Below are 27,445 nucleotides of genomic sequence, written 5' to 3'. Positions count from 1 at the left end.
TTCTGAATTTAAAAATAATCCTCGAAGTAAATCATCTAGTTTTTCAAAGGTATCTGTAATCTGATTACAATAGTTTTGCTGGTAACGTAACGGATTACAGTTACCGTTACTCCCCAACCCTGATTGTGCGTATCCTGTATGTATGACTAAAATACCACTTCACACTGAAATTTGATCTTGAAACGTGAACATTTTAGAAATAGGCGGGGTTTATGACTTTGTGGCTGTGGTAACTAGGGACAACCGCCTTCTGGAAGTGACGTCAAGCTGTCATCATGTAAGATGGCGACTCATCACAGGCAGAATGCTGCTGGGCGGAGAAAAGTCCAGGTAAATCACTAATGTATCTATCTTGTCATGCAGTTGCGTGCAGAATAAAGATTTTTCAATTTGCATTCATACACGATACTTATCCGCGGAAATGTATATTTTGCCTGCTCATCCATCGATGTCTTCGAACCCTCAACGTGTGGCGGGCAAGTGCCGCCGGTCACTCCTCCCTCGGCTCTGGCATTACTAGCAGAGAGCTAGCTAGTTTAGCTTGCTGCTACTCAATAAATTCTGCTGGCCGCTGCAAATTACTCAATTCGGTTGACCGAGACCGTGTCTCGTGTTTAATGGGTTGTCAAGGGATTTGCACGTGAACGTGCGGGGTTGTTATTTCAGCTAACTAGAGACATTGAAGATTTCCCCCGCGCCCACCCTCACATCACGAGCTAGCTGGTTAGCTAGAAATCACATCCCCTTTAGCTAGCTAGCAATGTGGTATGCAACCAGTTTACGAATGATGGCATGCAGTATGTTCAATGATGTTCAACAAGTTAGTGTCCTTGTCCTCTGATACAATATGATTTACTCTGTATCCATTCAATAATGTTAGTTTGTATGTACATTCAAAGTATTCACACCCATTGACGTTAAACTTATTTTGTTATTACAAATTGGGATAAATGGATTTAGTTGTCTTCATTTTAAGGATCTACACAAAATATTATATTGTCAGTGTAAGAAAAATGGTATTAAAAAAAATATTAATGAAATATATATATATATATATATATATATATATTACATAAGTATTCAACCCCCTGAGTCAATACATGTTAGAATCACCTTTGGCAGTGATTACAGCTGTGAGTCTTTCTGGGTAAGTCTTTAAGAGTTTTACACACCTGGATTGTACAATATTTCCCCTTTATTTATTTTTTTACTCTTCGAGCTCTGTCAAGTTGGTTGCTTTGTCAAGTCGATTTATGTCAAAACTGTAACTAGGCAACTCAGGAACATTCAATGTTGTCTTGGTAAGCAACTTCAGTGTATATTTGGCTTTGTTTTAGGTTATTGTCCAGCTGAAAGGTGAATTTAACTCCCAGTGTCTGAACCAGACTGAACCAGGTTTTCCTCTAGGATTGTGTCTATTCATTTTCTATCCTGAAAAACTCACCAGTCCAATACATTACCAGTGTTTACAAGCCATTTATGACACTTGATTAGTTTCAGTTTTAACACGGATTAGTTTCCGTGTTAGTGAGCATTTCTCCTTTGCCAAGATAATCCATCCACATGACAGGTGTGGCATATCAAGAAGCTGATTAAACAGCATGATCATTTCTCAGGTGCACCTTGTGCTGGAGACCATAAAAGGCCACTCTAAAATGTGCAGTTTTGTCACAACACAATGCCACAGATGTCTCAAGTTCTGAGGGAGTGTGCAATTGGCATGCTGATTGCAGGAATGTCAAACAGAGCAGTTGCCAGATAATTGAATGTTCATTTGTCTACCGTAAGCCACCTCCAACATTGTTTTAGAGAATTTGCAGTATGTCCAACTGGCCTCAACTGCAGACCATGTGTAACCACGCCAGCCCAGGACCTTCAAATCAAATTTTATTGGTCACATACACATGGTTAGCAGATGTTAATGCGAGTGTAGCGAAATGCTTGTGCTTCTCGTTCCAACAGTGCAGTAATATCTAACAATTCCCCAACAACTACCTAATACACACATCTAAAGGGGTGAATGAGAATATGTACATATAAGTATGTGGATGAGCGATGGGTGAGCGGCATAGGCAAGGTGCAGTAGATGGTATAAAATACAGTATATACAGTTGAAGTCGGAAGTTTACATACACTTAGGTTGCAGTCATTAAAACTAGTTTTTCCACCACTCCACAAATGTCTTGTTAACAAACTATAGTTTTGGCAAGTCGGTTAGGACGTCTACTTTGTGCATTACACAAATAATTTTTCCAACAATTGTTTACAGACAGATTATTTCACTTAAGTCACTGTATCACAATTCCAGTGGGTCAGAAGTTTACATACACTAAGTTGACTGTGCCTTTAAACAGCTTGGAAAATTCCAGAAAATGATGTCATGGCGTTAGAAGCTTTTGATAGGCTAATTGACATAAATTGAGTCCATTGGAGGTGTACCTGTGGATGTGTTTCAAGGCCTACCTTCAAACTCAGTGCCTCTTTGCTTGACATCATGGGAAAATCAAAAGAAATCAGCCAAGACCTCAGAAAAAATTATTGTAGACCTCCACAAGTCTGGTTCATCCTTGAGAGCAATTTCCAAACGCCTGAAGGTACCACATTCATCTGAACAAACAATAGTATGCAAGTATTAACACCATGGGACTACGCAGCCGTCATAGCACTCAGGAAGGAAACGCATTCTGTCTCCTAGAGATGAACGTACTTTGGTGTGAAAAGTGCAAATCAATCCGAGAACAATAGCAAAGGACATTGTGAAGATGCTGGAGGAAACGGGTACAAAAGTATCTATATCCACAGTGAAACGAGTCCTATATTGACATAACCTGAAAGGCCGCTTAGCAAGGAAGAAGCCACTGCTCCAAAACCGCCATAAAAAAGACCGACTACGGTTTGCAACTGCACATGGGGACAAAGATTGTACTTTTTGGAGAAATGTCCTCTGGTCTGATGAAACAAAAATAGAACTGTTTGGCCATAATGACCATTATGTTTGGAGGAAAAAGGAGGCTTGCAAGCCGAAGAACACCATCCCAACCGTGAAGCACGGGGGTGGCAGCATCATGTTGTGGGGGTGCTTTGCTGCAGGAGGGACTGGTGCACTTCATAAATTAGATGTTATCACGAGAAAGGAAAATTATGTGGATACATTGAAGCAACATCAGTCAGGAAGTTAAAACTTTGTCGCAAATGGGTCTTTGTCGCAATGACCCGAAGCATACTGCCAAAGTTGTGGCAAAATGGCTTAAGGACAGCAAAGTCAAGGTATTGGAGTGGCCATCACAAAGTCCTGACCTCAATCCTATAGAAAATGTGGGGGCAGAACTGAAAAAGTGTCTGCGTGCAAGGAGGCCTACAAACCTGACTCAGTTACACCAGCTCTGTCAGGAGGAATGGGCCAAAATTCACCCAACTTATTGTGGGAAGCTTGTGGAAGGCTCCACGAAAACGTTTGACCCAAGTTAAACAATGTATAGGCAATGCTACCAAATACTAATTGAGTATGTGAACTTTTGATCCACTGGGAATGTGATGAAAGAAATAAAAGCTGAAATAAATTATTATCTATTATTCTAACATGTCACATTCTTAAAATAAAGGTGTGATCCTAACTGACTTAAGACGGGGAATTTTTACGAGGATTAAATGTCAGGAATTGTGAATAACTCAGTTTAAATGTATTTGGCTAAGGTGTATGTAAACTTCCGACTTCAACTGTACATGTGATATTAGTAATGTTTACGTATCTTACATTACTCAAGTGACATTATTTATAGTGACTAGTGATCCATTTATTAAAGTGTCCAGTGATTGGGTCTCAATGTAGACAGCAGCCTCTGAGTTAGTGATGGCTATTTAACAGTCTGATGGCCTTGAGATAGAAAAACAGCTTCTATCTCGGTCCCAGCTTTGATGCTTCTGTACTGACCTCGCCTTCTGGATGGTAGCAGTGTGAACATGCAGTGGCTCGGGTGGTTGGTTTCCTTAATGATCTTTTTGGCCTTCCTGTGACATCAGGTGCTGTAGGTGTCATGGAGGGCAGGTAGTTTGCCCCCGGTGATGCGTTGTGCAGACCGCACCACCCTCTGGATAGCCTTGCGGTTGAGGGCGGTGCAGTTGCCGTACCAGGCTTTGATCTGTAAAATTTGTCATGGTTTTGGGTGACGGGCTAAATTTCTTCAGCCTCCTGAGGTTGAAGAGGCGCTGTTGCGCCTTCTTCACAACACTGTCTGTGTGGGTGGACCATTTCAGTTTGTCTGTGATGTGTACGCCGAGGAACTTTAAGCTTTCCACCTTCTCCACTGCTGTCCCTTCGATGTGGATATGGGGGTGGTCCACATCCGGCTTCTTCACCTGCTCGATCGTCTGAGACAAGCCACCCTGACAGCTGATGAAACTGGGTATGCACAATTGAAGAATTTCTAAAACGGTCTCGGGGAAGCTTATCTGGGTGCTCGTCGTCCTCACCAGGTTCTTGACCTGACTGCAGTTCAGTGTCGTAACCTTCGATGGCCACTGTCATGCTGGAGAAGTGTGCTCTTCACGGATTAATCCAGGTTTCAACTGTACCGGGCAGATTGCAAACAGCGTGTATAGCATCGTGTGAGCGAGCGGTTTGCTGATGTGAACAGAGTGCAGAGAGTGCCCCATGGTGGGGTTATGGTATGGGCAGGCATAAGCTACAAACACAATTGCATTTTATCGATGGCAATTTGAATGTACAGTGATACCGTGACGAGATCCTGAGGCCCATTGTCGTGCCATTCATCCACCACCATCACCTCATGTTTCAGCATGATAATGCACGGCCCCATGTCACAAGGATGTATACTAGAGGTCGACCGATTTATGAGTTTTCAATACCGATACTGATTAATCGGACAATTAAAAAAATATATATATTTGTAATAATGACAATTACAACAATACTGAATGAACACTTATTTTAACTTTATATAATACATAAATAAAATCTCTTTAGTCTCAAATAAATAATGAAACATGCTCAATTTGGTTTAAATAATGCAAAAACACAGTGTTGGAGAAGAAAGTAAAAGTGCAATATGTGCCATGTAAAAAAGCTAATGTTTAAGTTCCTTGCTCAGAATATATGAAAGCTGGTTGTTCAATATTCCCAGTTAAGAAGTTGTAGTTATAGGAATTATGATGCGTCGACTATTTCTCTATACCATTTGTATTTCATATACCTTTGACTATTGGATGTTCTAATAGGCACTTTAGTATTGCCAGCCTAATCTCAGGAGTTGATAGGCTTGAAGTCATAAACAGAGCTGTGCTTCAAGCATTGCTAAGAGCTGCTGGCAAACGCAGGAAAGTTTGAATGAATGCTTACGAGCCTGCTGCTGCCTACCACCGCTCAGTCAGACTGCTATATCAAATCATAGACGTAATTGTAATATAGTAAACACACAGAAATACGAGCCTTTGGTCATTAATATGGTCAAATCCGTAAACTATAATTTCAAAAACAAAAAGTTTATTATTTCAGTGAAATACGGTACCGTTCCGTATTTTATCGAACGGGTGGCAACCCTAAGTCTAAATATTGCTGTTACATTGCACAACCTTCAAAGTTATGTCATAATTATGTAAAATTATGGCAAATTAGTTCGCAACGAGCCAGGCGGCCCAAACTGTTGCATATACCCTGACTCTATGTGCAATGAACGCAAGAGAAGTGACACAATTTCCCTAGTTAATATTGCCTTCAAACATGAATTTCTTTTAACTAAATATGCAGGTTTAAAAAAATATATACTTTTGTGTATTGATTTTAAGAAAGGCATTGATGTTTATGGTTAGGTACATTGGTGCAACGATTGTGCATTTGTTAAATCATCACCCGTTTGGCGAAGTAAGCTGTGATTCGATGATAAATTGACAGGCACCGCATTGATTATATGCAACGCAGGACAAGCTAGTTAACCTAGTAATATCATCAACTATGTGTAGTTAACTAGTGATTATGTGAAGATAGTTTTTTTTTATAAGAAGTTTAATGCTAGCTAGCAACTTACATTGGCTCCTTGCTGCAATCGCGTAACAGGTGGTCAGCCTGTCATGCAGTTTCCTCGTGGAATGCAATGTAATCTGCCATAGTCGGCGTCCAAAAATGGCAATTACCGATTGTTATTAAAACTTGAAATCGTCCCTAATTAATCGGCCATAACGATTAATCAGTCGACCTCTAATGTATCGCCAGACATGCCACCCATTGAGCATATTTTGGATGGTCTGGATCAACGTGTACGACAGCGTGTTCCAATTCCCGCCGATATCCGTAGACTTCTCACAGCCATTGAAGAGGAGTGGAACAACATTCCACAGGCCACAATCAACAGCCTGATCAACTCTATGCGAAGGAGATGTGTCGCGGCCCAAACCGATCAATGAGGCTAATGGAGGTCACGCCAGATACTGACTGGTTTTCTGATCCACGTCCCTACCTTTTTTAAGGTATCCGTGACCAACCGATGCATGTTTTCCCAGTCATGTGAAATCCATAGATTAGGGCCTAATGAATTTATTTAAATCGACTCATTTCCTTATATGAAATGTAACTCAGTAAAATCAATGTCAAGGATTCACCAGAAACAATCCCAATCCATCTTCATTTTGTTATGTGGTTCAAATTGCACTCATATCCAATTCTCTGTGCAGGTATCCTATGTGATTAGGGATGAGGTGGAGAAGTATAACCGCAATGGGGTGAACGCCCTGCAGCTCGACCCGGCCTTGAACCGCCTCTTCACAGCTGGCCGAGACTCCATCATTAGGATATGGAGCGTCAACCAGCACAAGGTAACCTGTCTGTCACCTACACACTTAATCTGGCAGGATGCCATCCTATCTTGACCCTTTGAACCCTTTCACTCTAGGTCACACTGTGATAGTTTCCGCTAAATAACACAGCCACAAAGTCAGATTCCACAGCCATAAAGTCAAAATGTGTTGATTGCTTGCATCCTATCACTTTTTTCCCCCAGCTGTATTGGAGGAGAGACTCCAAGGTCCTGCCCCTCTGACTTTCTTCTCCAATATGGGGGAGATGTGAGGTGTCAAGTAAAGAAAAATTGAGAAAGAGCTTATATGTCAGATGTATAGATGTACAGACCAATATCCATGGTCAATGTTCGAATGAAAAGCGCCAAGCTTTTTGTTGTGCTGTTATTGTAATTGATTGTCATAGAATACTTGCATAAACCCACTGATATTGCAGCATAAGTCTTATTTATTGCAGCAGGACCCGTACATTGCATCGATGGAACACCACACGGACTGGGTCAATGACATCGTCCTCTGTTGCAATGGGAAGACATGTGAGTCAGTGTGACTTGTTAAGCCAGAGTTTTAAGTTCTCTGAGAAATTCTCTGAGAACAGTGTCGAACAGAGCCCTACCCGTCAGAATGGATAGCCTATATTTTTTATTATTAAAGAATGATCACTGAAACACAACTACATTTTAGGACATATCCATCACATGCAAATTGGCAAAACCGTTTTATGGATATTTGCTTGTACAGTGCCTACAGAATGGATTCACACCCCTTGACTTTCCACATTTCCTTTGTTACAAAGTGGGATTTAAATGGATCTAATTGTAATTTTTTGTTAACGATCTACACAAAATACTCTGTCAAAGTAGAAGAAAAAAATCTATAATATATTTTTGATTAAAAGTATTCAAACTCCTGAGTCAATACATGTTAGAATCACCTTTGGTAGCGATTACAGCTGTGAGTCTTTCTGGGTAAGTCTCTTAAGAGCATTGCAAACCTGTATTGTAGAATATTTGCCAATTTATTTTATTTTTTTTAACTCTTCAAGCTCTCAAGTTGGTTGTGGATCATTGCTAGTCAGCCATTTTCAAGTTTTGCCATAGATGTTCAAGCCAATTTTACGTAAACTGTAACTAGGCCACTCAGGAACATTCAATGTTGTCTTGGTAAGCAGCTCTAGTGTATATTTAGCCTTGAGTTTTAGGTTATTGTCCTGCTAAACGGTGGATTTGTCTCCCAGTGTCTGTTGGAAAGCAGACTGAACCAGGTTTTCCTCTAGGACTTTGCCTATGCAAAGTCCTTATCCTAAGAAACTCCCTAGTCCTTGCCGATGACAAGTATACCCATAACATGAACAAAATATAAACGCAACATGTGTTGGTCCCATGTTTCACGAAGTAAAATAAAAGATCCCCCAAATTTTCCATCAGCACAAAAAGCTTATTTCTCTAAAAATGTTGTGCACAAATTTGTTAACATCCCTGTCAAGAAAATCCATCCAGGTGTGGCATATCAAGAAGCTGATTAAACGTCATAATCATTGCACAGGTGGTGCACCTTGTGCTGGGGGCAATAAAAGGCAACTCTAAAATGTTTTGTCACACAACACAATGCCACAGGTGTCTCAAGTTTTGAGGGAGCTTGCAATTGGCATGCTGACTGCAGAAATGTCCACCAGAGCTGTTGCCAGAGAATTTAATGTTTATCTACCATAAGCCGCCTCCAACATCGTTTTAGAGAATTTGGCAGTACATCCAACCAGCCTCACAAACGCAGACCATGTGTAACCACGCCAGCCCAGGACCTCCACATCTAACTTCTTCACCTGTGGGATTGTCTGAGACCAGCCACCCGGGCAGCTGATTTAACTGAGGAGTATTTCTGTCTGAAATAAAGCCCACTTTGTGAGGATAAACTCATTCTGATTGGCTCGGCCTGGCTCCCCAGTGGTTGGCCTTGCACCATCCAAAGTGTCATTTATAACTTCACCACGATCAAAGGGATATTCAATGTCTGCTCTTTTTTTTTTTTTTCATCTACCAATAGGTGCCCTTTGCGAGGCATTGGAAAACCTCACTGGTGTGTGTAGTTGAATCTGTGTTTGAAATTCACTGCTTGACTGAGGGTCCCACATAATTATGTGTGGGGTACAGCGATGGGGTAGCCATTCAAAAATCCTAAAGTTATTTAGGCTTGCCAAAATAGAGGTTGAATACTTATTGACTCAAGACATTCCAACTTGTATTTTTATTTAATTTCTGAGAACATAATTCCACTTTGAGATTATGGGGTATTGTGTGTAGATCAGTGACACAAAATCTAAATTTAATCCATTTCAAATTCAGGTTGTAACACAACAAAATGTGAAAGTCAGGTGGTGTGAATACTTTCTGAAGGCCCTGTATATATTTTGAATGTTTTTGCAGTCTGGTACAGTTAAGCCTGCAAGCCATTTTTATAAATAAATTGTCATCTTGTCGCTTTTTAAAGCCATATTACCTTTTCCTATTGTTCCTGTGTCTGAATAATCTCACTCTGTATTCCAGTGATATCTGCTTCCTCAGACACCACAGTGAAAGTCTGGAATGCGCATAAGGGATTCTGCATGTCCACATTGCGAACACACAAGGTAAGCAATACCATACTGTATACTGATAGCTCCAAAATACCACACCTCTTATCCCATTTCAAGTGTCATCACAAAGGCCTGAATGCTATCTTGAGATAAGTACCCATAACTTCAGTGTTCACACATCTTCGTTTGAGATCAATGCATATTTAAAGCGAACGTTACGATGCAACTTTATTTCTCTACAGCTGCATTAGATTTAGCATGCACATTTCAAGATATGTGCTTTAGCCTAATTGGAACCAAAATCTAATTTTAAAAGCACTGAGACTTGGAATCAAAACGCTATGGTTTTGTCTGTACAGGACTATGTCAAAGCCTTAGCCTATGCCAAGGACAAGGAGTTGGTGGCCTCAGCTGGGCTGGACAGACAGATCTTCCTATGGGACGTCAACACACTAACAGCACTGACTGCCTCCAATAACACCGTCACCAGTGAGTATGCTCTCTCATCTGGATCATGTTCATTCAGCACCAAACTGAAAAAAAGGACTAACCGGGGGAGGGATTACCTGGGCTCCAATAAGAAATGCTAATTTTATTTTCCTCTTACAAAATGTTTTCAAATGTTTTCTATTGCATGCCTTAATGAACATATCTCAGCTACCATGTCATAGGCACACTCTGGACTGAGTATTTTAAATGTTCACTGGACTACTTGGAATATACTGTACAGATATAGATAGATGTACTGTATATCTGGAGGAATCGCTCGTTGAAGACGATATCTGTGTTCGAATGCTCATACTAACCTCACTAACCTACTATTTGTGACGTAAATTGAGTATGTAGTAGGCTTATTGGTCATAATATGGATATAGTTAGTATGCCAAAAGTTTCCAGATGTCGTACTAAATTCACCAAAATACGAAGTATACAAGCAGTAGACACACTTTCTGTGCATAATGCAGTTCTTCAGAAATGGGCGGGTCTTCAACATTTTCAGATTTGAAGATGCAGCCGAAGTCCGACGAGAGCGGATACAAATGAATTGCTTTAACTACTTATGACAAATGTTGAGCAATGTAATAAAGTACTGCCTTTTCAAATAACTTACGTTACACCTTAAGTTGGCTGACAATTTGTTAGCCACACTAGCCTTACAAACAGCATATAATTACAGCAGTTGCTTGTATGTACCGTTATGTTAGCTAGCTACCTAAAGGTAGTTGGCTACTAATACATCAAACTTGCCAGTATATTAACTATATACTATCTAACTACCCAACGTTTATTGACTTGATTATTTACGTCATTCTTAGCTAAGTGGTATAGTCGTTGTGCGTTCTCAATGGACATTGTTAATGAAGTTGTAAGATGTCTAGCTAGTATATACGCATTAAGTATGTAGTATACAGTATGTTAGTATGGGTATTCGAACACAGCTAATGTCCTCAAGTACACATCAATTTGAATGATGGGTATCTTTACCGGTCTTTAAGTGCCACTGACTAACCAGAAGTCTGAGTCAGACCTGACTGTTGTAACTATGCTGTTATTATCTTCTCCCAGCCTCCTCACTGAGTGGGAACAAAGACTCCATCTACAGTCTGGCTATGAATCAGATGGGCACCGTCATTGTGTCAGGGTCCACCGAAAAGGTGGGTTCTTAAATCACATTTGTATTGATATATTCTTAATGTTTCCAGTGGTGTGATGACATTTGATATAATACTTCCAGCTAACTGAAGCTGATTTATTTTACTGACATTTTCTAAAGTGAGATGTGTTAAAATGGCTGCTTTGAACCTTTAATCTCAATATCAAATAATTTATGGGTAACAATTAAGTACCTTACTGTGATTGTTCAATTAAAATAGTCAAAAATTAAACAAAAATGGGTTCTTAGCAAAGAGCAATTTCTGGGAGTGGTCTGAGTGGGGAGGGGAAAACTAGCTGTTATTGGCCGAGAGGCCTTTCTCATTGGTCTATTAACTAAATTACTGCCAGTTTTTGTTGGTGGCACACACCATGAACGAGTGTGCCACCAACAAAAATGTAAACCTCTGCGTGTAAGAGTGCCACCAACAAAAACCTTAACATATGTTTTTAAATTTTTTGGTTTGGCAATTCGAAATTAACTATGTTTTTTTCCCATATACCTCATAAAGAGTGAATGTGTCCTTTTAAAGGTACTGAGAGTTTGGGATCCTCGAACCTGTGCCAAACTGATGAAGTTGAAAGGCCACACAGACAACGTCAAATCATTACTGCTAAACAGGGATGGCACTCAGGTAAGGATGGCCCTTAAAAATCTAATCTTGTCGCTCACCTTTAAAAATGTCAGCCACTGGTACTCTTTTGTGGAAGCCTTATTTTTCATATAGGAACAAAGGACTACATTTGAAAAAAAAAGACAATTTGGAGGATTTATGGAATCAGCAGGGAATAAACTGTGAGGGAAGCCTCCAACCTGAAATTTTCAACTGGGATTTCGCCTTCTTAATGTTACAGCTCTCTTTTCCCGCCCAGTGTCTCTCGGGCAGCTCAGACGGGACCATCCGGTTGTGGTCGCTGGGGCAGCAGCGGTGCATCGCCACCTACCGTGTGCACGATGAGGGCGTATGGGCCCTACAGGTCAACGAGGCCTTCACACATGTCTACTCTGGTGGCCGCGACCGCAAGATCTACTGCACCGACCTGAGGAACCCAGAGCTCCGTATGCTCGTCTGTGAGGAGAAGGCCCCCGTCCTCAAGGTGAGAGGGGTGTGGTTACTGGGATACTCTGAGCAGAGGACATGCTGGGAAATGCAGTTGTAGATATTAGGCCTGGATGTTTATTGGACTGAAGTATTTTGAGCCATATACAGTCCAGTCATAATGATAATGTTTTTTCTTATCTCAGCCTTAAAGGCCCAGTGCAGTCAAAAATGTGTATTTTCCTGTGTTTTATATATATTTACACACTATGAGGTTGGAATAATACTGTGCAATTGTGAAAGTGATGATAATGACCTTTTAGTGTAAGAGATGTTTGAAAATACCACCTGAAATTTCTGCCTGTTTTGGTGGGATGGAGATTTGGCCTGCCTGGTGACATCACCAAAATTCTTGCTTGAGAAATTGCTCTTTGCTAAGAAGCTATTTTTATTTATTTTTTACAGTTTTAATTTAAAACAAACATAGTAAGGTACTAAATTGTTACCAAGAAATGATTTGAAATTGAGCTAAAACCGGCTGCATTGGACCTTTATGTGAAGGCTGCTCTGTGTCTCCCTGGTTCAGATGGAGCTGGACCGCTCAGCTGACCCCCCCACGGCCCTCTGGGTCTCCACCACCAAGTCCACCGTCAACAAATGGGTAAGTATCATAGCTGGAGTGGAACAACAGGTTTTATATGAGTAATTGATGTGTTAATATTACATGGAAGTAGAATTATACTGGATATAACACAGTAGAAACAAATAATTCCGTATAGCCTATGTGTCTCTTCTAAGAGAACCTTGTGTCTGTATACTTTTAATGCAATGTTCACTCCCTGATTTATGTTTCCTGTCATGATTCATTGCAGTCTCTGAAGGGCATTCACAATTTCCGAGCATCTGGAGATTACGACAACGACTGCACTACTCCCCTGACGCCTCTCTGCACACAGCCCGAGCAGGTTGTTAAAGGTAAACATTTAACTTCGTAAGTCTCCCAGTCTTTGTATTGCAAATTCTGGTATTTAGAATATGATAGATATTGTACACTGAGTATACAAAACATTATGAACACATGCTCTTTCCATGACAGACTGACCCGGTGAATCCAGGTGAAAGCTGTGATCCCTTATTGACTTGTTTAATCCACTTCAGTCAGTGTAGGGGAGGAGACAGGTTAAAGAAGGACTTTTAAGCCTTGAAGCAATTGAGACATGGATTGTCTATGTCTGCCATTCAGAGGGTGAATGGGCAAGACAAAAGATTTCATTTTTGTAGCAAGAACTGCAATGCTGCTGGGTTTTTCACGCTCAACCGTTTCCCGTGTGTATCAACAATGGTCCACAACCCAAAGGACATCATCCAACTTGACACAACTGTGGGAAGCATTGGGGTCAACATGGGCCAGCATCCCTGTGGAATGCATGTGACACCTTGTAGAGTCCATGCCCCGGCGAATTGAGGCTATTCTGAGGGCAAACGGGGGGGGTGCAATTCAATATTAGGAAGGTGTTCTTAATGTTTTGTACACTGTACGTTCTAGGCATAAATGGGTGTCGTGTGTATTTCTGTCCACTAGGCGGAGCCAGCATTATTCAATGCCACATTCTGAACGACAAGAGACATATACTAACCAAAGATACCAACAACAACGTTGCATACTGGGATATTTTAAAGGTGCGTGCCCATTGCCTTCTGTGTTTTACATTTGGGTTTTCTGCCATCTTTCGTCTCTCTGCCATCTTTCATCTCTCTGCCATCTCTCCATCGTTTGCCATATCGTTTGATTGAATACCTCTTGTCCTCATTCAGGCGTGTAAAGGGGAAGACCTGGGAAAGATGGAGTTTGACGAAGAGATTAAAAAGAGGTTTAAAATGGTGTATGTGCCAAACTGGTTCTCTGTGGATCTTAAGACTGGGGTAAGATGATCCTGCCTTCTTTTTTTTACATTGTAAAGCTTTGGACAGTAATAGCAATAGGTAGGACAGTGATTTGCCTTCATTTTAATGCACAAATTCCGTTGAGTAGATGTTGACCATCACGCTGGATGAGAGTGACTGCTTTGCTGCGTGGGTGTCGGCCAAGGATGCAGGCTTCTCCAGTCCTGATGGGGCTGATCCCAAATGTGAGCGCTTTTTAAAATAAAATGTACTGCCTTGCAAGATCAAGTGGACTTTTTACCCACACAAAGTGAATATGGTCCCATATGTGCAGTACCGTCCGTATAGAGTGGTCTTCTCTTCTAGTGAACCTGGGTGGACTGCTGCTGCAGGCCTTACTGGAGTATTGGCCCCGGACACACGTCAACCCTATGGATGAAGAAACCGAGATGAACCATGGTGCGCTGTTACACACACACACACGCACTTGCAAAAAAGGCATTTCACTGTACTTGTGCACCTGACATTAACACTTGAAAAACACACTTACACATACTACTGTAATAATATGTATATAATAATAATATAAAGTATAATACAGGCAGCCTTTGATATTCTTCTGACATTATTGAGTTTAATTAAATCTCAGTGATAGTGTATGTTCTGATGGTGTGTGTGTGTGTGTGTGTGTGTGTGTGTGTGTGTGTGTGTGTGTGTGTGTGTGTGTGTGTGTGTGTGTGTGTGTGTGTGTGTGTGTGTGTGTGTGTGTGTGTGTGTGTGTGTCTTCAGTGAACGGGGAGCATGAGAGCAGGATACAGAAAGGTAACGGCTACTTCCATGTTCCCCCTCACACGCCAGTCATCTTTGGAGAGGCAGGGGGAAGGACCTTGTTCAGGTAAAATACACAGCATTAGAGTACATGAAATATGAACATTTTCCATCCATGCTGCTGAAGTCTGTGCTAAACCGCCCTGTCATAGTCAGACATGGTTGGAAATAGTACTGGTTTTCGTTGAAATACTGTACCTAAGCGGCGCTCAATCAAGCTTTTTCCGGTGTAATGGAATAGTCCCAGAAGTGCAAACCCCACCCACCCGGCCCTCTCTTTCTCCAGGTTGTTGTGTCGAGACTCAGGTGGTGAAACTGAGTCCATGTTGCTCAACGAGACCGTGCCACAGTGGGTCATCGACATCACCGTGGATGTGAGCTCTCGACTTATTATTAATGATAAATATAATACATGTACAGTCCCAGTCAAAAGTTTGGACACACCTACTCATTCAAGGGTTTTTCTTTATTTTTACTATTTTCTACATTGTACAATTATAGTGAAGACCTCAAAACTATGAAATAACACATACGGAATTATGTAGTAACCAAAAAAGTGTTAAACAAATCAAAATATATTTGAAATTCTTCAAAGTAGCCACCCATTGCCTTGATGACAGCTTTGCACACACCTCTGTGACTGGTACTGTATATATATCTTCTAACATTACAGTATTATAGCTAATTGTGTAGTGTTGATACAATATGGTTCTCATGTATGATTCTTCCCTGTGATTTAGAAAAATATGCCCAAATTCAACAAAATCCCATTCTACCTCCAGCCTCATTCTTCCTCTGGTGCAAAAACCTTAAAGAAGTAAGTACAACATTTTAAACCGACAATCTGTTTTTCTGTTCCTATTACTGTTCTTTGTTCATCCTTCCCTGCAAAACACATTTTCCTAATGGTATCATTTCACTTGAACTATTTCTCACCTATCAATGTTCTAAGCTTGCAGTTATGTTCCAACGTTGTGGTTCTTCCGTAGGGACCGTCTGTCGGCCAGCGACATGCTCCAGGTGAGGAAGGTGATGGAGCACGTATACGAGAAGATCATCAACCTGGACAACGAGTCTCAGACGGGGGCCTCGGGGAACAACGACAAGCCCAGCGAGCAGCAGAAGGAGGAGGAGGACGTGGCCGTGCTGGCCGAGGAGAAGATTGAGCTGCTCTGTCAGGATCAGGTACTGTATAGCTTACTCTTTGAAGAGGTAGGGTTTTTGTACAGTATCTTAAACAATCCCTCCCTTTTCTAGCTCTGACTTTGCTGATAGCTACTTCGTTGAGGGAAAGTGTACTTACTATGCTATGCCTGTGATATGAAGTTATCCCACCTAGCTATTTTCAGATGAATACACTAACTGTAACTCCACTCTGGATAAGAGCGTCTGCTAAATGACTAAAATGTATTCATATATGTTCCCACTTTTCGTTGTCTAGGTATTGGATCCCAACATGGACCTGCGGACGGTCAAGCATTTTATCTGGAAGAGCGGCGGAGACCTAACCCTTCACTATCGGCAGAAGTCCACGTGAGGTCACCGGTGTCATCTTGTGCTATCCTGACCACCACCACCTTCCTCTGGCACCAAACATGGACTGTTCAAACTCATCCAACCAGATCCATGTGTTAGTAACACAAACCTGTGCTCAACGACTCCTTGTTAGAGCCTATAACCTCTCAGAAAGCATTTGTTTGGTCCGTAGCCAGAGTGTCACACAATAATCACTGTTCTCCAATCAGCCAGAACACACAAGGAGAAAGGAGGGTAACTATTGTTACTGTGTACAGTGAATGGACTGAAGACATTTCCAGGGCATTTTAAGGTTCTTTGTCATTTAGGTTTTATTTTATGACGTTTCCTTGCCTCCTTTTATTTATTTTTTCCTTTTTTGTAAGTAAGATTTTTATTGACATGCCCATCTTCCGAGAGAGAAGGTGTGACAACCAGCTTGAGAAAGTCACTATGCTTGGGGGTTCACTTTGTGACATGAGTATGTTTTAGTTTTTGTTGGGGTCTCCACCCCATACATTCCTAGAACATGCTTGTTTCCGACCACCTATCACCACCCTTCATCCTCGTCCATGGTTAGGAAAGGGTTTATTGAGGAACATTTTCTGGATAGTCAGGCGACCATTCAAACCAATCAAAGACATGACGATGTTTATTGTATGGCTTGTGTGATATTCCTCCGTTACCTCAGTTTGGCAACTGACTGATATATTGAAAGCTGCTGTGCGAAGCTTCTCTCACCAAATGGACACATACAAGTACACATTCCCCATACTATCTCTTTAGCGAACACTGTTATTAAATTACTGAACCTATCTTTCTTTTTCTAAATAGACTGTCATATTTTATAGGCAACTTGGCACAAGTTGTACTTCTGATCATCAGGAACATTATATTTCCTTTTTTTTTAGCAAAACCTATATTATTTTCAAAAGGGTGCTTTCTCATGTAAAAATAAATAAATAAATCATTAAAATCACAAATGTCAAGAAGCAACAGGTATGTACGATTTAAAGGACCCACTGAATCAGGATGTTTATAGGCTACTGTACTGTATTTGAGAGCAAAGCTAAATTGTTGTCATTGGCATTACCCATGACAGTCTGCTGCTAAATCGGCCTATATCCATTATACACTGACTAAGTTTATGGGGGGATATTCGTGAGGAAAGTGGAGGGATTCCCAAAACGTTTTTTTTTTTATGCCAACGAAATGAAGACTGCTCTCAGACTCCAACAATGTGAATTTCACAGTGTTATAGCAAATGTATTATAATAAAGAATTTATTTGGTTTTAATCCTAAAGAAACTTTGGTTGTTGAATAATCTCTACATTAAAAAAAGCTACTAAAGAAGTATATGCCTCTGTATCCACAATCGCTTATCGAAGTGCTGATTGTAATTTAATATATGTTGTGGGTGCATAAGCGCTTAATAAGTTAGCCAAAATGACAATGAGAATAACATGCTTTTGAATTTCAGAGGAAGATGAATTGCATTGATCAGAGACTTAAGATCAGAAATCACATTGCCGAATTCCAGTACACAAAAGGCTACCACTTGCAATGTGGAATATGATATTTGTCATGGAATACAAATGCTGCTGGAAGCAGGAGTGCAGTTGTCATGGTCTGAGCTCTGTCATCTGTGGGTCTGTACATCTGCAAATGCTCAACTATACAGTATGTGTATATATAAGACATTTCTTGCAATTGTATAGTCATCCCTGAAGCTCTCTTGATCTATATCTCCAGATTGTTTCCAGGGAGCCCATCAGGGATCAACTAGAATCAGCCGCGGGACGATTTATTTCTTGAACGGATGGTCAGGGGACCTGAACATAATTACAAATAATTTGTAGACTGCAAATTGACAGCAAGAAGTCCAAACAGATATAATATTTGAAATTGGGGCCACGGCCGCCAATTGGGGAACCCTGCATGGTTAGATCTGACCACCAATTATTTATATATACACTAGATGACAAATCGGGAGCTGTTTTGAAGCCAACGTGGCTCCATCTTGGCACTCCCCCATCAATGTAGAAAATATTTTGGAAGCTATAGAAATGCATTTTTTAACATCTACATTTGTTTTTGCCATGTTTATTCTATTACAGACAACTTAATAGGCTTGGGCGGTATACTGTATACCAGGGGTATTTGGAAAAAGCCACAGGAAGGTTTTTCTATACTATAAATAAAAAATAAAAAAAATAAAAAACTATTCATTTTGAAGTTTTTCTATAAATGTGAATATTTTGAGACATTTTTAGTTATTACCTGTTATCAACTTGTGCAAAACCTTAGAAGATTGCGTTCATTTCATCTGTCAAATGATTTTAAATTATTACGTTTACCGTAGTTCCCCAGAACAGTTGAGCCAGTCACGTGTTTGTTTGTAAATAGCACAATAAGAGAACGCATGCTGGTGAGGCCATAGCGTTCTATCAGTGAGTCTGTTGTGTGGCGCACGAGTTGATGAAGTTACACTTGTATGCAATTCACTAATAAATGTTTGCCATCAGATATCTCATAATTGCTTTCTTCCAGAAGTCAAAGAGCTCTGGATGAGGTATCTGTACAGCTGTCTTTTGTTTTTATTGTGCTTCCTACTAGCGTTTAGATTTTTTGTCTCCGTTCTTTTCCCATCTGGTCCGTGTACACATGCTGCTCTTTCTTCAGAAAAGCATGCATGACAACTTTGTTCATTTGCACAATTTCTCTCGTTCACTGTCGCTTATAAATGTCAACACTCGCGGAAAATGACATTTGGTAGCTACTAGCTATGCTTGTATAACTTTATGAGGTGGATGTGCTTGTCTTTGCAATTAGTTCATGTTCGTTATCGCTCGTTAGCCTTTAGCTAACAGCATCTGTGATTTCGCTTTTAGTTAGTGATAATTTTGTTAGCATTCTGGTAATAGAGGCCCAATGGACTTTTCTTGCATTTTTAGCGCCCCTTGTGTGCTTTGCTGGGAATACCGTAAATCCCGGTATGACAATATGAACATCTGGATACCGCCCAAGCCTACACCTTAATGCATACGTTTAAATTATATTATGTGAGATAAACATAACTATTTTTGAAAGTTCTAGTTTTACTGTCCCCACTACAACAAACAATACAAAAATACATTTAATTGAAATACTGTAGAATTCCATTTATTCCCATGAAGGACTGCTCCTTCTGGGGAGTGGCAATATGGCCGATCGGTGGCTTCATAGCCTCTCACTGGCCAATACATAGCATTTTACAATCCAGAGTTTAAATACATAACTGGATTTAACCCCCCAGAAGATACTGCAGGCATCCCCATCAGGGACCCAGGCAGAGAAATCCCCGCCTGTCTCAGGTTGGATACTATATAGCCCTCTCTGTCCCTTCCAGGTCCACTCAGCAGCCACCTAAACCACTTTGATGTTTATGTTATGTGAAGATGTCGCGATAGACAGGGGACACTTTGCCACGTTTTCGCTGTTATCAAAACTGCAGGGCGGAAATCTCTGGGCACTCCCAACAAGTAGTGGTCCAAGCGGTTGAATTACAACAAAAAATTATCTGCCGAAAACTCCGCCCATCTTTCATTCCCTGTCGTGGACTGGCGGAATTTAAGATCACTCAATAGTAAACTGGTTACCATGGACTTTAGCATGTCAGTCAGTATCCATGAGGACACTATTTTGTTGGAATAGTAGGTAATAGGAAGCTATCTCTATCAAGGTGGTATCAGAAATTAATTTAGGGAACAAGAAGGGAGTTTACAGGCCAATTATTTGAACAGTCAGCATCCGTGCACTTACAATGGCTCCAAGGAAGAATTTCAGAAACCAAGCCAAAAAAGGTCGGTACCCTTCCCAATGCTAACTAGCTAACAGCATAGCTCGTGCGCTAAATGATTGTGCAAGTCTAGCTAGTTAAATATGTATTTGCCAGTTATGCAACTGCACGACCACCAGGCAAAGAATAATGTATTTGATAATGTTCTTTCCTCGAGCCAATTGTGCAGAATCTATTTTAAAATGGTACAATGTAGCAACATGTACTGTTACAATGATACAATGTAGCAACTAGGTACTGTTACAATGATACAATGTAGCCCCGCTGCTAACGTTCACTGTTGTCCACTGTGTCAGCGGGTTAGTTAATGTCTTCAGTACATTTAGAAGGGAGTTTATATGTTTAGCTATTTGTCTTCTGTGTTGGTTTAGGCTTCGTTTTTCTCTTTTCAAATGATGATGAATGTGAATGATGCTATGTTGGCCTGTGGGGAATGGTCATCAAATTATTCCATATTCCCAGTGCACACCATATCATTCATCCAGACCATCCCTGTGCACGCATAGACGTTTTTTTATTTACATTTTTTTTACCAGATAACTGTTTCATGGATTTTGTGTCATTAAAGGGTTGCATAACATTTTTCACACTATTAGCCTACTCTTAAATTATCTTAGAATAAGAGTGTCTTAATTGAGGACTGAGTCTAAACTAGTGAAAAGTGTCCTGTGTTGTGACTGGTGTGTAATAGTTACTTATAACAAGGAACTGTCAATGCATGGATTTTAATTGTGTTTTCATTGCACAAACTGGCTAAGTTTTTAGCAAGTATTTCCCACTATAAGTGGATTTCAGTCAGAAGTGCAAAGACATGGGAAGTTGTCTGTTGCACTGCATGTGATGCTATTATAAAAAGTCAACATGCACTGTAATTGTAATATCTGATTGGAAGGCATAGCCTACTAATGCTTGGCCCTGTTTGCAGTGCTGTGAACTCAATGGGTTGTTTGTGCTGGTATTGGGAAAGAGACACTGAATCTACACTAGGGTGTCACAACTGCCAAGGCAACATCAACCACAGAAAAATATTGCAGGTGTGCGTGCGTATGCATGACAGTTGTTAATCTTCATGGTCCATGCCCTGTAACATCCTTTGTTAGACAGATTGTTGCCGAATTCTTTGGCTGCCATTTATGGACCTACTACTCTGATGCACTCGCCTATTGAAAAAGAGGATGATGATTATTAGGTTAACACAAATTATGATTAGCCGATAACCTTTATATTTTTATAAACACATGAAGATTAGCCAATGGCCTTAGAGGAAGTCGTTATAGTCTTCAGTCATGATGGCTGAAATACACTGTGTGTCAGGAACTCTTTCCATGACAGACTAACCAGGTGAATCCAGGTGAAAACTATGATCCCTTATTGATGTCACTTGTTAAATCTACTTCAATGGGCAAGACAAAAGATTGAAGTGCCTTTGAATGGGGTATGGTAGTAGGTGCCAGGCGTGTGTGTCAAGAGCTGCAATGGTGCTGGGTTTTTCCACGCTCAACAGTTTCCCGCGTCTATCAAGAATGGTCCACCACCCAAAGGACATCCAGCCAACTTGACAACTGTGGGCATCATTGGAGTCAACATGGGACAGAATCCCATATACGCCTCTACAACTACAGCTAATGATGTCACTGAAACCCTTAACAAAGAGTTACAGTCTGTTTTGGAATGGGTGGCCAGTAATAAAACTGGTCCTGAACATCTCTAAAACTAAGAGCATTGTATTTGGTGCAAATCTCATTCCCTAAGTTCTAGACCTCAGTTGAATCTGGTAATGAATGGTGTGGCTGTTGAACAAGTTGAGGGGACTACATTTCTTGGCGTTACCTTAGATTGTAAACTGTCATGGTCAAAACGTATAGATTCAGTGGTTGTAAAGCTGGGGAGAGGTCTGACTGTAATAAAGAGATGTTCTGCTTTTTTGACACCACACTCCAAAAATCAAGTCCTGCAGGGTCTAGGTTTGTATTATCTTGATAATTGTCCAGCCATGTGCAAGCAAAGACTTAGTTAAGCTGCAGCTGGCCCAGAACAGAGCGGCACATCTTGCTCTTCATTGTAATCAGAGGGCTAATATAAATACTATTCATGCCAGTCTCTCTTGGCTAAGAGTTGAGGAGAAACTGACTGCATCACTTCTTTTTATTAGAACCATTAATGTGTTGAATCCCAAATTATTTACATAGTCAACTTACACACAGCTCTGACACACACTTACCCAACCAGACATTCCACCAGGGTTCTTTTCACAGTCCCCAAATCCAGAACAAACTCTGTTCCTTATCATATTGCTCAATTAAACAGCAAACCTTTTTATTTTTTTAAACAGATAAAGCAACGCCACATGGCAGAACACCTCTCCCCTATTTGACCTAGATAGTTTGTGTGTATTAATATATAGACTACGTGGGTCTTTTTTTAATTGATGTAGTTCTGTCCTTGAGCTGTTTTTGTATATTAATGTTCTGTATTATTTCATGTTTTGTGTGGACCTCAGGAAGAGTAGCTGCTGTTTTCGCAAACAGCTAATAGGGATCCTAATAAAAAGACCAAATCCCGTTGGGATGCTTTCGACACCTTGTAGAGTCCATGCACTGACAAATTGAGGCTGTTCTGAGGGCAAAACGTGGTGCAACTCAATATGTTGTGTACACTGTGTGTGTAATGATGAGTGTGACGTTTCAAATTGCATTGATGGCTTCTGTATCATGGCAACTAGCATATTGCGTGCCCCATTGTTGGAAGCAGTCGAGAGAGTGCCATGTATTGCACAGTGTCTTCCGTTAAGGTATGGTATCAACATATTTAGACTAGGTTAAATGGTTGGAAGTTTGTAAGCCGATTAAACACTACTCCACCCATCTAGTGAGAAGATGGTAATGCCCGTATAGCACCAGAATGGGTGCGTCAGCCTAGTCATGAGCTGCAACTTTACACACATTTTTTTACTGTACAACTATTTCTAAATGCTGTACTGCAATGTGCTCAAATTCAAGAGAATTTCAACCTCTGCACCAGATCCTCTCTAAAGACCAACTGACAGGCAACTGTCATGTTGTCTGTGTTTGGACAAGTGCCAACTCTGCTGCAATGTCTTTGTGCGTACCTTGTTCTGCACAGTCCCTCTTGTGTCCTATCTGGCTATGGCAGATTAGTGTCACACACACACGGCATGTCCTCCCCATATTTGTTCGACGGCTCTAAAAAATAGTCCCCTGGGCTAGTTTGGCCAGTATCGAGTTCCAGCTGTCCAAGTGGGCACTCTACGCCTCATTCAGGCAGGGGGGATTTGTTAGAAACTGGGGAAAATCAAGGAGTTCTCATCATGGATCCCACTTCATCTGCCCTGATGGAGGAACCCGTGATGGAGGAGCCCATCTGTGAAGAAGCCATATTGGCTAAAGAAATCCTAGATGGGGTCAAGGGGATTCATAAATGGTAGGCTAATGGTTCTGCTTAACTGCTTCATTCAGAAGTGTTGAATGGTAACCGACAGTGTGGTGCCATTAAGCAATAAGGTCCGAGGAGGTGTGGTATATGGCCAATATACCACGGCTAAGGGATGTTCGTACGCGTGATGCAACGCGGAATGCCTGGATACAGCCCAACGCGGAGTGCCTGGGTATATTGGCCATATACCACAAACTCACGATTATAAACTGGTTACCAATGTGAAAATAAATGTTTTGTCATACGCGTGGTATATGGTCTGATATACCACGGCTTTCAGCCAATCAGCATTCAGGGCTCGAACCACCCAGTTTAAAATATCGAATTGACTAGGATGAGGGACTGTTATTCTGGTTAACAGAGCACTGTCTGCAGTAACGTAGGGCTATTACAAAAGGTAGTCGACAGAGCAACTTTCGCCAGCAACCTAAATAGGTAGCGTTGTAGCTATTTAACAGCACAAACTACCTTGCCTTTATACTGATGAAGATGGAGCATCTTAATTGGGGAGGACGGGCTCGTGGTAATGGCTGGAGCGGAGTAGGTGAAGTGTTATCAAATACATGGTTTCCGTTCCATTCACGCCGTTCCAGCCATTATTATGAGCCGTCCGCCCCTCAGCAGCCTCCACTTTTTTATATACACTGCTCAAAAAAATAAAGGGAACACTAAAATAACACATCCTAGATCTGAATGAATGAAATATTCTTATTAAATACTTTTTTCTTTACATAGTTGAATGTGCTGACAACAAAATCACACAAAAATTATCAATGGAAATCAAATTTATCAACCCACGGAGGTCTGGATTTGGAGTCACACTCAAAATTAAAGTGGAAAACCACACTACAGGCTGATCCAACTTTGATGTAATGTCCTTAAAACAAGTCAAAATGAGGCTCAGTAGTGTGTGTGGCCTCCACGTGCCTGTATGACCTCCCTACAACGCCTGGGCATGCTCCTGATGAGGTGGCGGATGGTCTCCTGAGGGATCTCCTCCCAGACCTGGACTAAAGCATCCGCCAACTCCTGGACAGTCTGTGGTGCAACGTGGAATTGGTGGATGGAGCGAGACATGATGTCCCAGATGTGCTCAATTGGATTCAGGTCTGGGGAACGGGCGGGCCAGTCCATAGCATCAATGCCTTCCTCTTGCAGGAACTGCTGACACACTCCAGCCACATGAGGCCTAGCATTATCTTGCATTAGGAGGAACCCAGGGCAACCGCACCAGCATATGGTCTCACAAGGGGTCTGAGGATCTCATCTCGGTACCTAATGGCAGTCAGGCTACCTCTGGCGAGCACATGGAGGGCTGTGCGGCCCCCCAAAGAAATGCCACCCCACACCATGACTGACCCACCGCCAAACCGGTCATGCTGGAGGATGTTGCAGAACGTTCTCCACGGCGTCTCCAGACTCTGTCACGTCTGTCACATGTGCGTGTGAACCTGCTTTCATCTGTGAAGAGCACAGGGCGCCAGTGGCGAATTTGCCAATCTTGGTGTTCTCTGGCAAATGCCAAACGTCCTGCACGGTGTTGGGCTGTAAGCACAACCCCCACCTGTGGACGTCGGGCCCTCATACCACCTTCATGGAGTCTGTTTCTGACCGTTTGAGCAGACACATGCACATTTGTGGCCTGCTGGAGGTCATTTTGCAGGGCTCTGGCAGTGCTCCTCCTTGCACAAAGGCGGAGGTAGCGCTCCTGCTGCTGGGTTGTTGCCCTCCTACGGCCTCCTCCACGTCTCCTGATGTACTGGCCTGTCTCCTGGTAGCGCCTCCATGCTCTGGACACTACGCTGACAGACACAGCAAACCTTCTTGCCACAGCTCGCATTGATGTGCCATCCTGGATGAGCTGCACTACCTGAGCCACTTGTGTGGGTTGTAGACTCCGTCTCATGCTACCACTAGAGTGAAAGTACCGCCAGCATTTAAAAGTGACCAAAACATCAGCCAGGAAGCATAGGAACTGAGAAGTGGTCTGTGGTCACCACCTGCAGAACCACTCCTTTATTGGGGGTGTCTTGCTAATTGCCTATAATTTCCACCTGTTGTCTCTTCCATTTGCACAACAGCATGTGACATTTATTGTCAATCAGTGTTGCTTCCTAAGTGGACAGTTTGATTTCACAGAAGTGTGATTGACTTGGAGTTAGATTGTGTTGTTTAAGTGTTCCCTTTATTTTTTTGAGCAGTGTAGTTTGGCGGCCTCCAGAGGAAGGAAATGTCTTATAAACCTAAAGTTGGACATGTTTCCTACATGTCAAGTTGGAGTCCAAAATGACACCAAGATACTTGAAGACACAACTTTCATATTCTCCCCATTAACAAGAACAGCTCGTTGGGAAGAATCAATGGAATCCTTAGATTACATCCTTTTTTCCCTTTTTTTTTTTTACCCCTTTTTTTCTCCCCAATTTCGTGGTATCCAATTGGTAGTAGTTACAGTCTTGTCTCATCGCTGCAACTCCCGTACAGACTCCGGAGAGGCAAAGGTCGAGAGCCATGCTACTTCCTCTTCGCCAAACGGGTGATGATTTAACAAAAGCTCATTCGCGAAAAAAAGCACAATCGTTGCACCAATGTACCTAACCATAAACATCAATGCCTTTCTTAAAATCAATACACATATTGATATTTTTAAACGTATATATTTTTTAAACCTGCATATTTATAATATAATATATAATACTATAATAATAATATAATACTCCATAAGGACAAAGCATAAACAGGTTTTTAGATTTTTTTTGCAAATGTATCAATTAAATGACTAAAATCACATTTTACATAAGTATTCAGACCCTTTACTCAGTACTTTGTTGAAGCACCTTTGGCAGTGATTACAGCCTCAAGTCTTCTTGGGTATGACGCTACAAGCTTGGTACACCTGTATTTGGAGTTTCTCTCATTCTTCTCTGCAGATCCTCTCAAGCCCTGTCAGGTTGGATGGGGAGTGTCACTGCACAGCTATTTTCAGGTCTCTCCAGAGATGTTAGAACAGGTTCAAGTATGGGTTCTGGCTGGGCTACTCAAGGACAGTCAGAGACTTGTCCTGAAGCCACTCCTGCGTTGTCTTGGCTGTGTACTTAGGGTCGTTGTTCGTTGTTGTGTTGGAAGGTGAACCGTGGCACTAGTCTGAGGTCCTGAGCGCTTTGGAGCAGGTTATTCATCTTTTCCCCGACCCTGACTGGTCTCAGTCCCTGCCGCTGAAAAACATCCCCACAGCATAATGCTGCCACCACCATGCTTCACCGTAGGGATGGTGCCAGGTTTCCTCCAGACGTGACGCTTGGCATTCAGGTTCATGAATCGTCCATCTGAACTGAGCTGCAGGACAGGAATGAAACTGCTCAGGGATGTTACCATGATCCCATTGGTAATTTTAAAACCGCTACAGAGTTCAGTGGGAGAACTGAGGATGGATCAACAACATTGTAGTAACTCCACAATAATGACCTAAGTGACAGAGTGAATAGAATAATACATATATACAGAATAAAAGTATTCCAAAACATGTATGCAACAAGGCACTAAAGAAATACTGCAAAGGAATCAAATTAATTTTGTATTTGCCACATGCACCAAATACAACAGGTGTAGACTTTACCGTGGAATGCTTACTTACGAGCCCATTCCCAACAAAGCTGAGAATAGGTTTTTATTACCGGCATAAGGCTGGTTTTTCTTTTGAGGCCAGGAAGGAGCTGGTACGATGTACATTACTGGCAGTTTTTTAGATTTTAGTGATGTTATACAGTGCTGTCACGATCGTCGTTACGTGAAAGAGTGGACCAAGGTGCAGCGTGATATGAATACATCTCCTTTTAATAAAACGAAGACGAAAA

General features: G+C 41.4%; 2 protein-coding genes across 13 annotated transcripts in view; both read left to right on the top strand.

Moving 5' to 3' along the window:
• The first annotated feature begins 260 nt into the window (after positions 1-260).
• Positions 261-17,654, top strand: LOC120028033 (WD repeat-containing protein 48-like). 6 transcript variants are annotated; one of them, XM_038973169.1, is made up of 19 exons: positions 261-330; positions 6,685-6,825; positions 7,268-7,343; positions 9,351-9,433; positions 9,739-9,868; positions 10,946-11,034; positions 11,566-11,667; positions 11,906-12,130; positions 12,659-12,733; positions 12,945-13,047; positions 13,655-13,752; positions 13,888-13,995; positions 14,105-14,201; positions 14,323-14,415; positions 14,746-14,851; positions 15,071-15,158; positions 15,525-15,601; positions 15,774-15,969; positions 16,226-17,654. In XM_038973169.1, the coding sequence occupies exons 1-19, from the start codon at positions 283-285 to the stop codon at positions 16,319-16,321; spliced, it is 2,031 nt and encodes a 676-aa protein (XP_038829097.1). In that variant the 5' UTR covers positions 261-282; the 3' UTR covers positions 16,322-17,654. The 6 variants fall into 6 exon arrangements, with proteins under 6 accessions (XP_038829097.1, XP_038829092.1, XP_038829096.1 ...); XM_038973164.1 differs by having other exon boundaries at positions 11,545-11,667; positions 11,888-12,130; XM_038973168.1 differs by having other exon boundaries at positions 7,265-7,343.
• Positions 17,655-19,880: 2,226 nt separating this feature from the next.
• LOC120027869 (aspartyl/asparaginyl beta-hydroxylase-like) overlaps positions 19,881-27,445 on the top strand; it is a 45,424-nt gene continuing 37,859 nt past the window's right edge. For 3 of the 7 annotated variants that reach the window (XM_038972958.1, XM_038972955.1, XM_038972953.1), the window contains exon 1: positions 19,883-20,142. In XM_038972958.1, coding sequence (XP_038828886.1) covers positions 20,103-20,142 — 40 coding nt within the window. In that variant the 5' untranslated portion in view covers positions 19,883-20,102. Of the gene's footprint in view, positions 20,143-27,445 lie in introns of all 7 variants that reach the window. The other 4 variants (XM_038972956.1, XM_038972954.1, XM_038972957.1 and 1 more) reach the window with 2 other exon arrangements.

Source organism: Salvelinus namaycush, chromosome 33 (genome assembly GCF_016432855.1).
Source record: "Salvelinus namaycush isolate Seneca chromosome 33, SaNama_1.0, whole genome shotgun sequence".
NCBI lineage: Eukaryota > Metazoa > Chordata > Actinopteri > Salmoniformes > Salmonidae > Salvelinus > Salvelinus namaycush.
The sequence above is the reverse complement of the archived record's forward strand: the minus strand, read 5'-3'. Positions and strand labels throughout refer to the sequence as shown.

Coding starts and splice junctions, on each gene's coding strand:
- LOC120028033 (XM_038973163.1), top strand. CDS start 283: ATGGCGACTCATCACAGGCAGAATGCTGCTGGGCGGAGAAAAGTCCAG. Junction 11,035..11,544: donor TGTCAGGGTCCACCGAAAAG/GTGGGTTCTTAA, acceptor TACCTCATAAAG/AGTGAATGTGTCCTTTTAAA. Junction 15,602..15,773: donor GGTGCAAAAACCTTAAAGAA/GTAAGTACAACA, acceptor GTTCTTCCGTAG/GGACCGTCTGTCGGCCAGCG.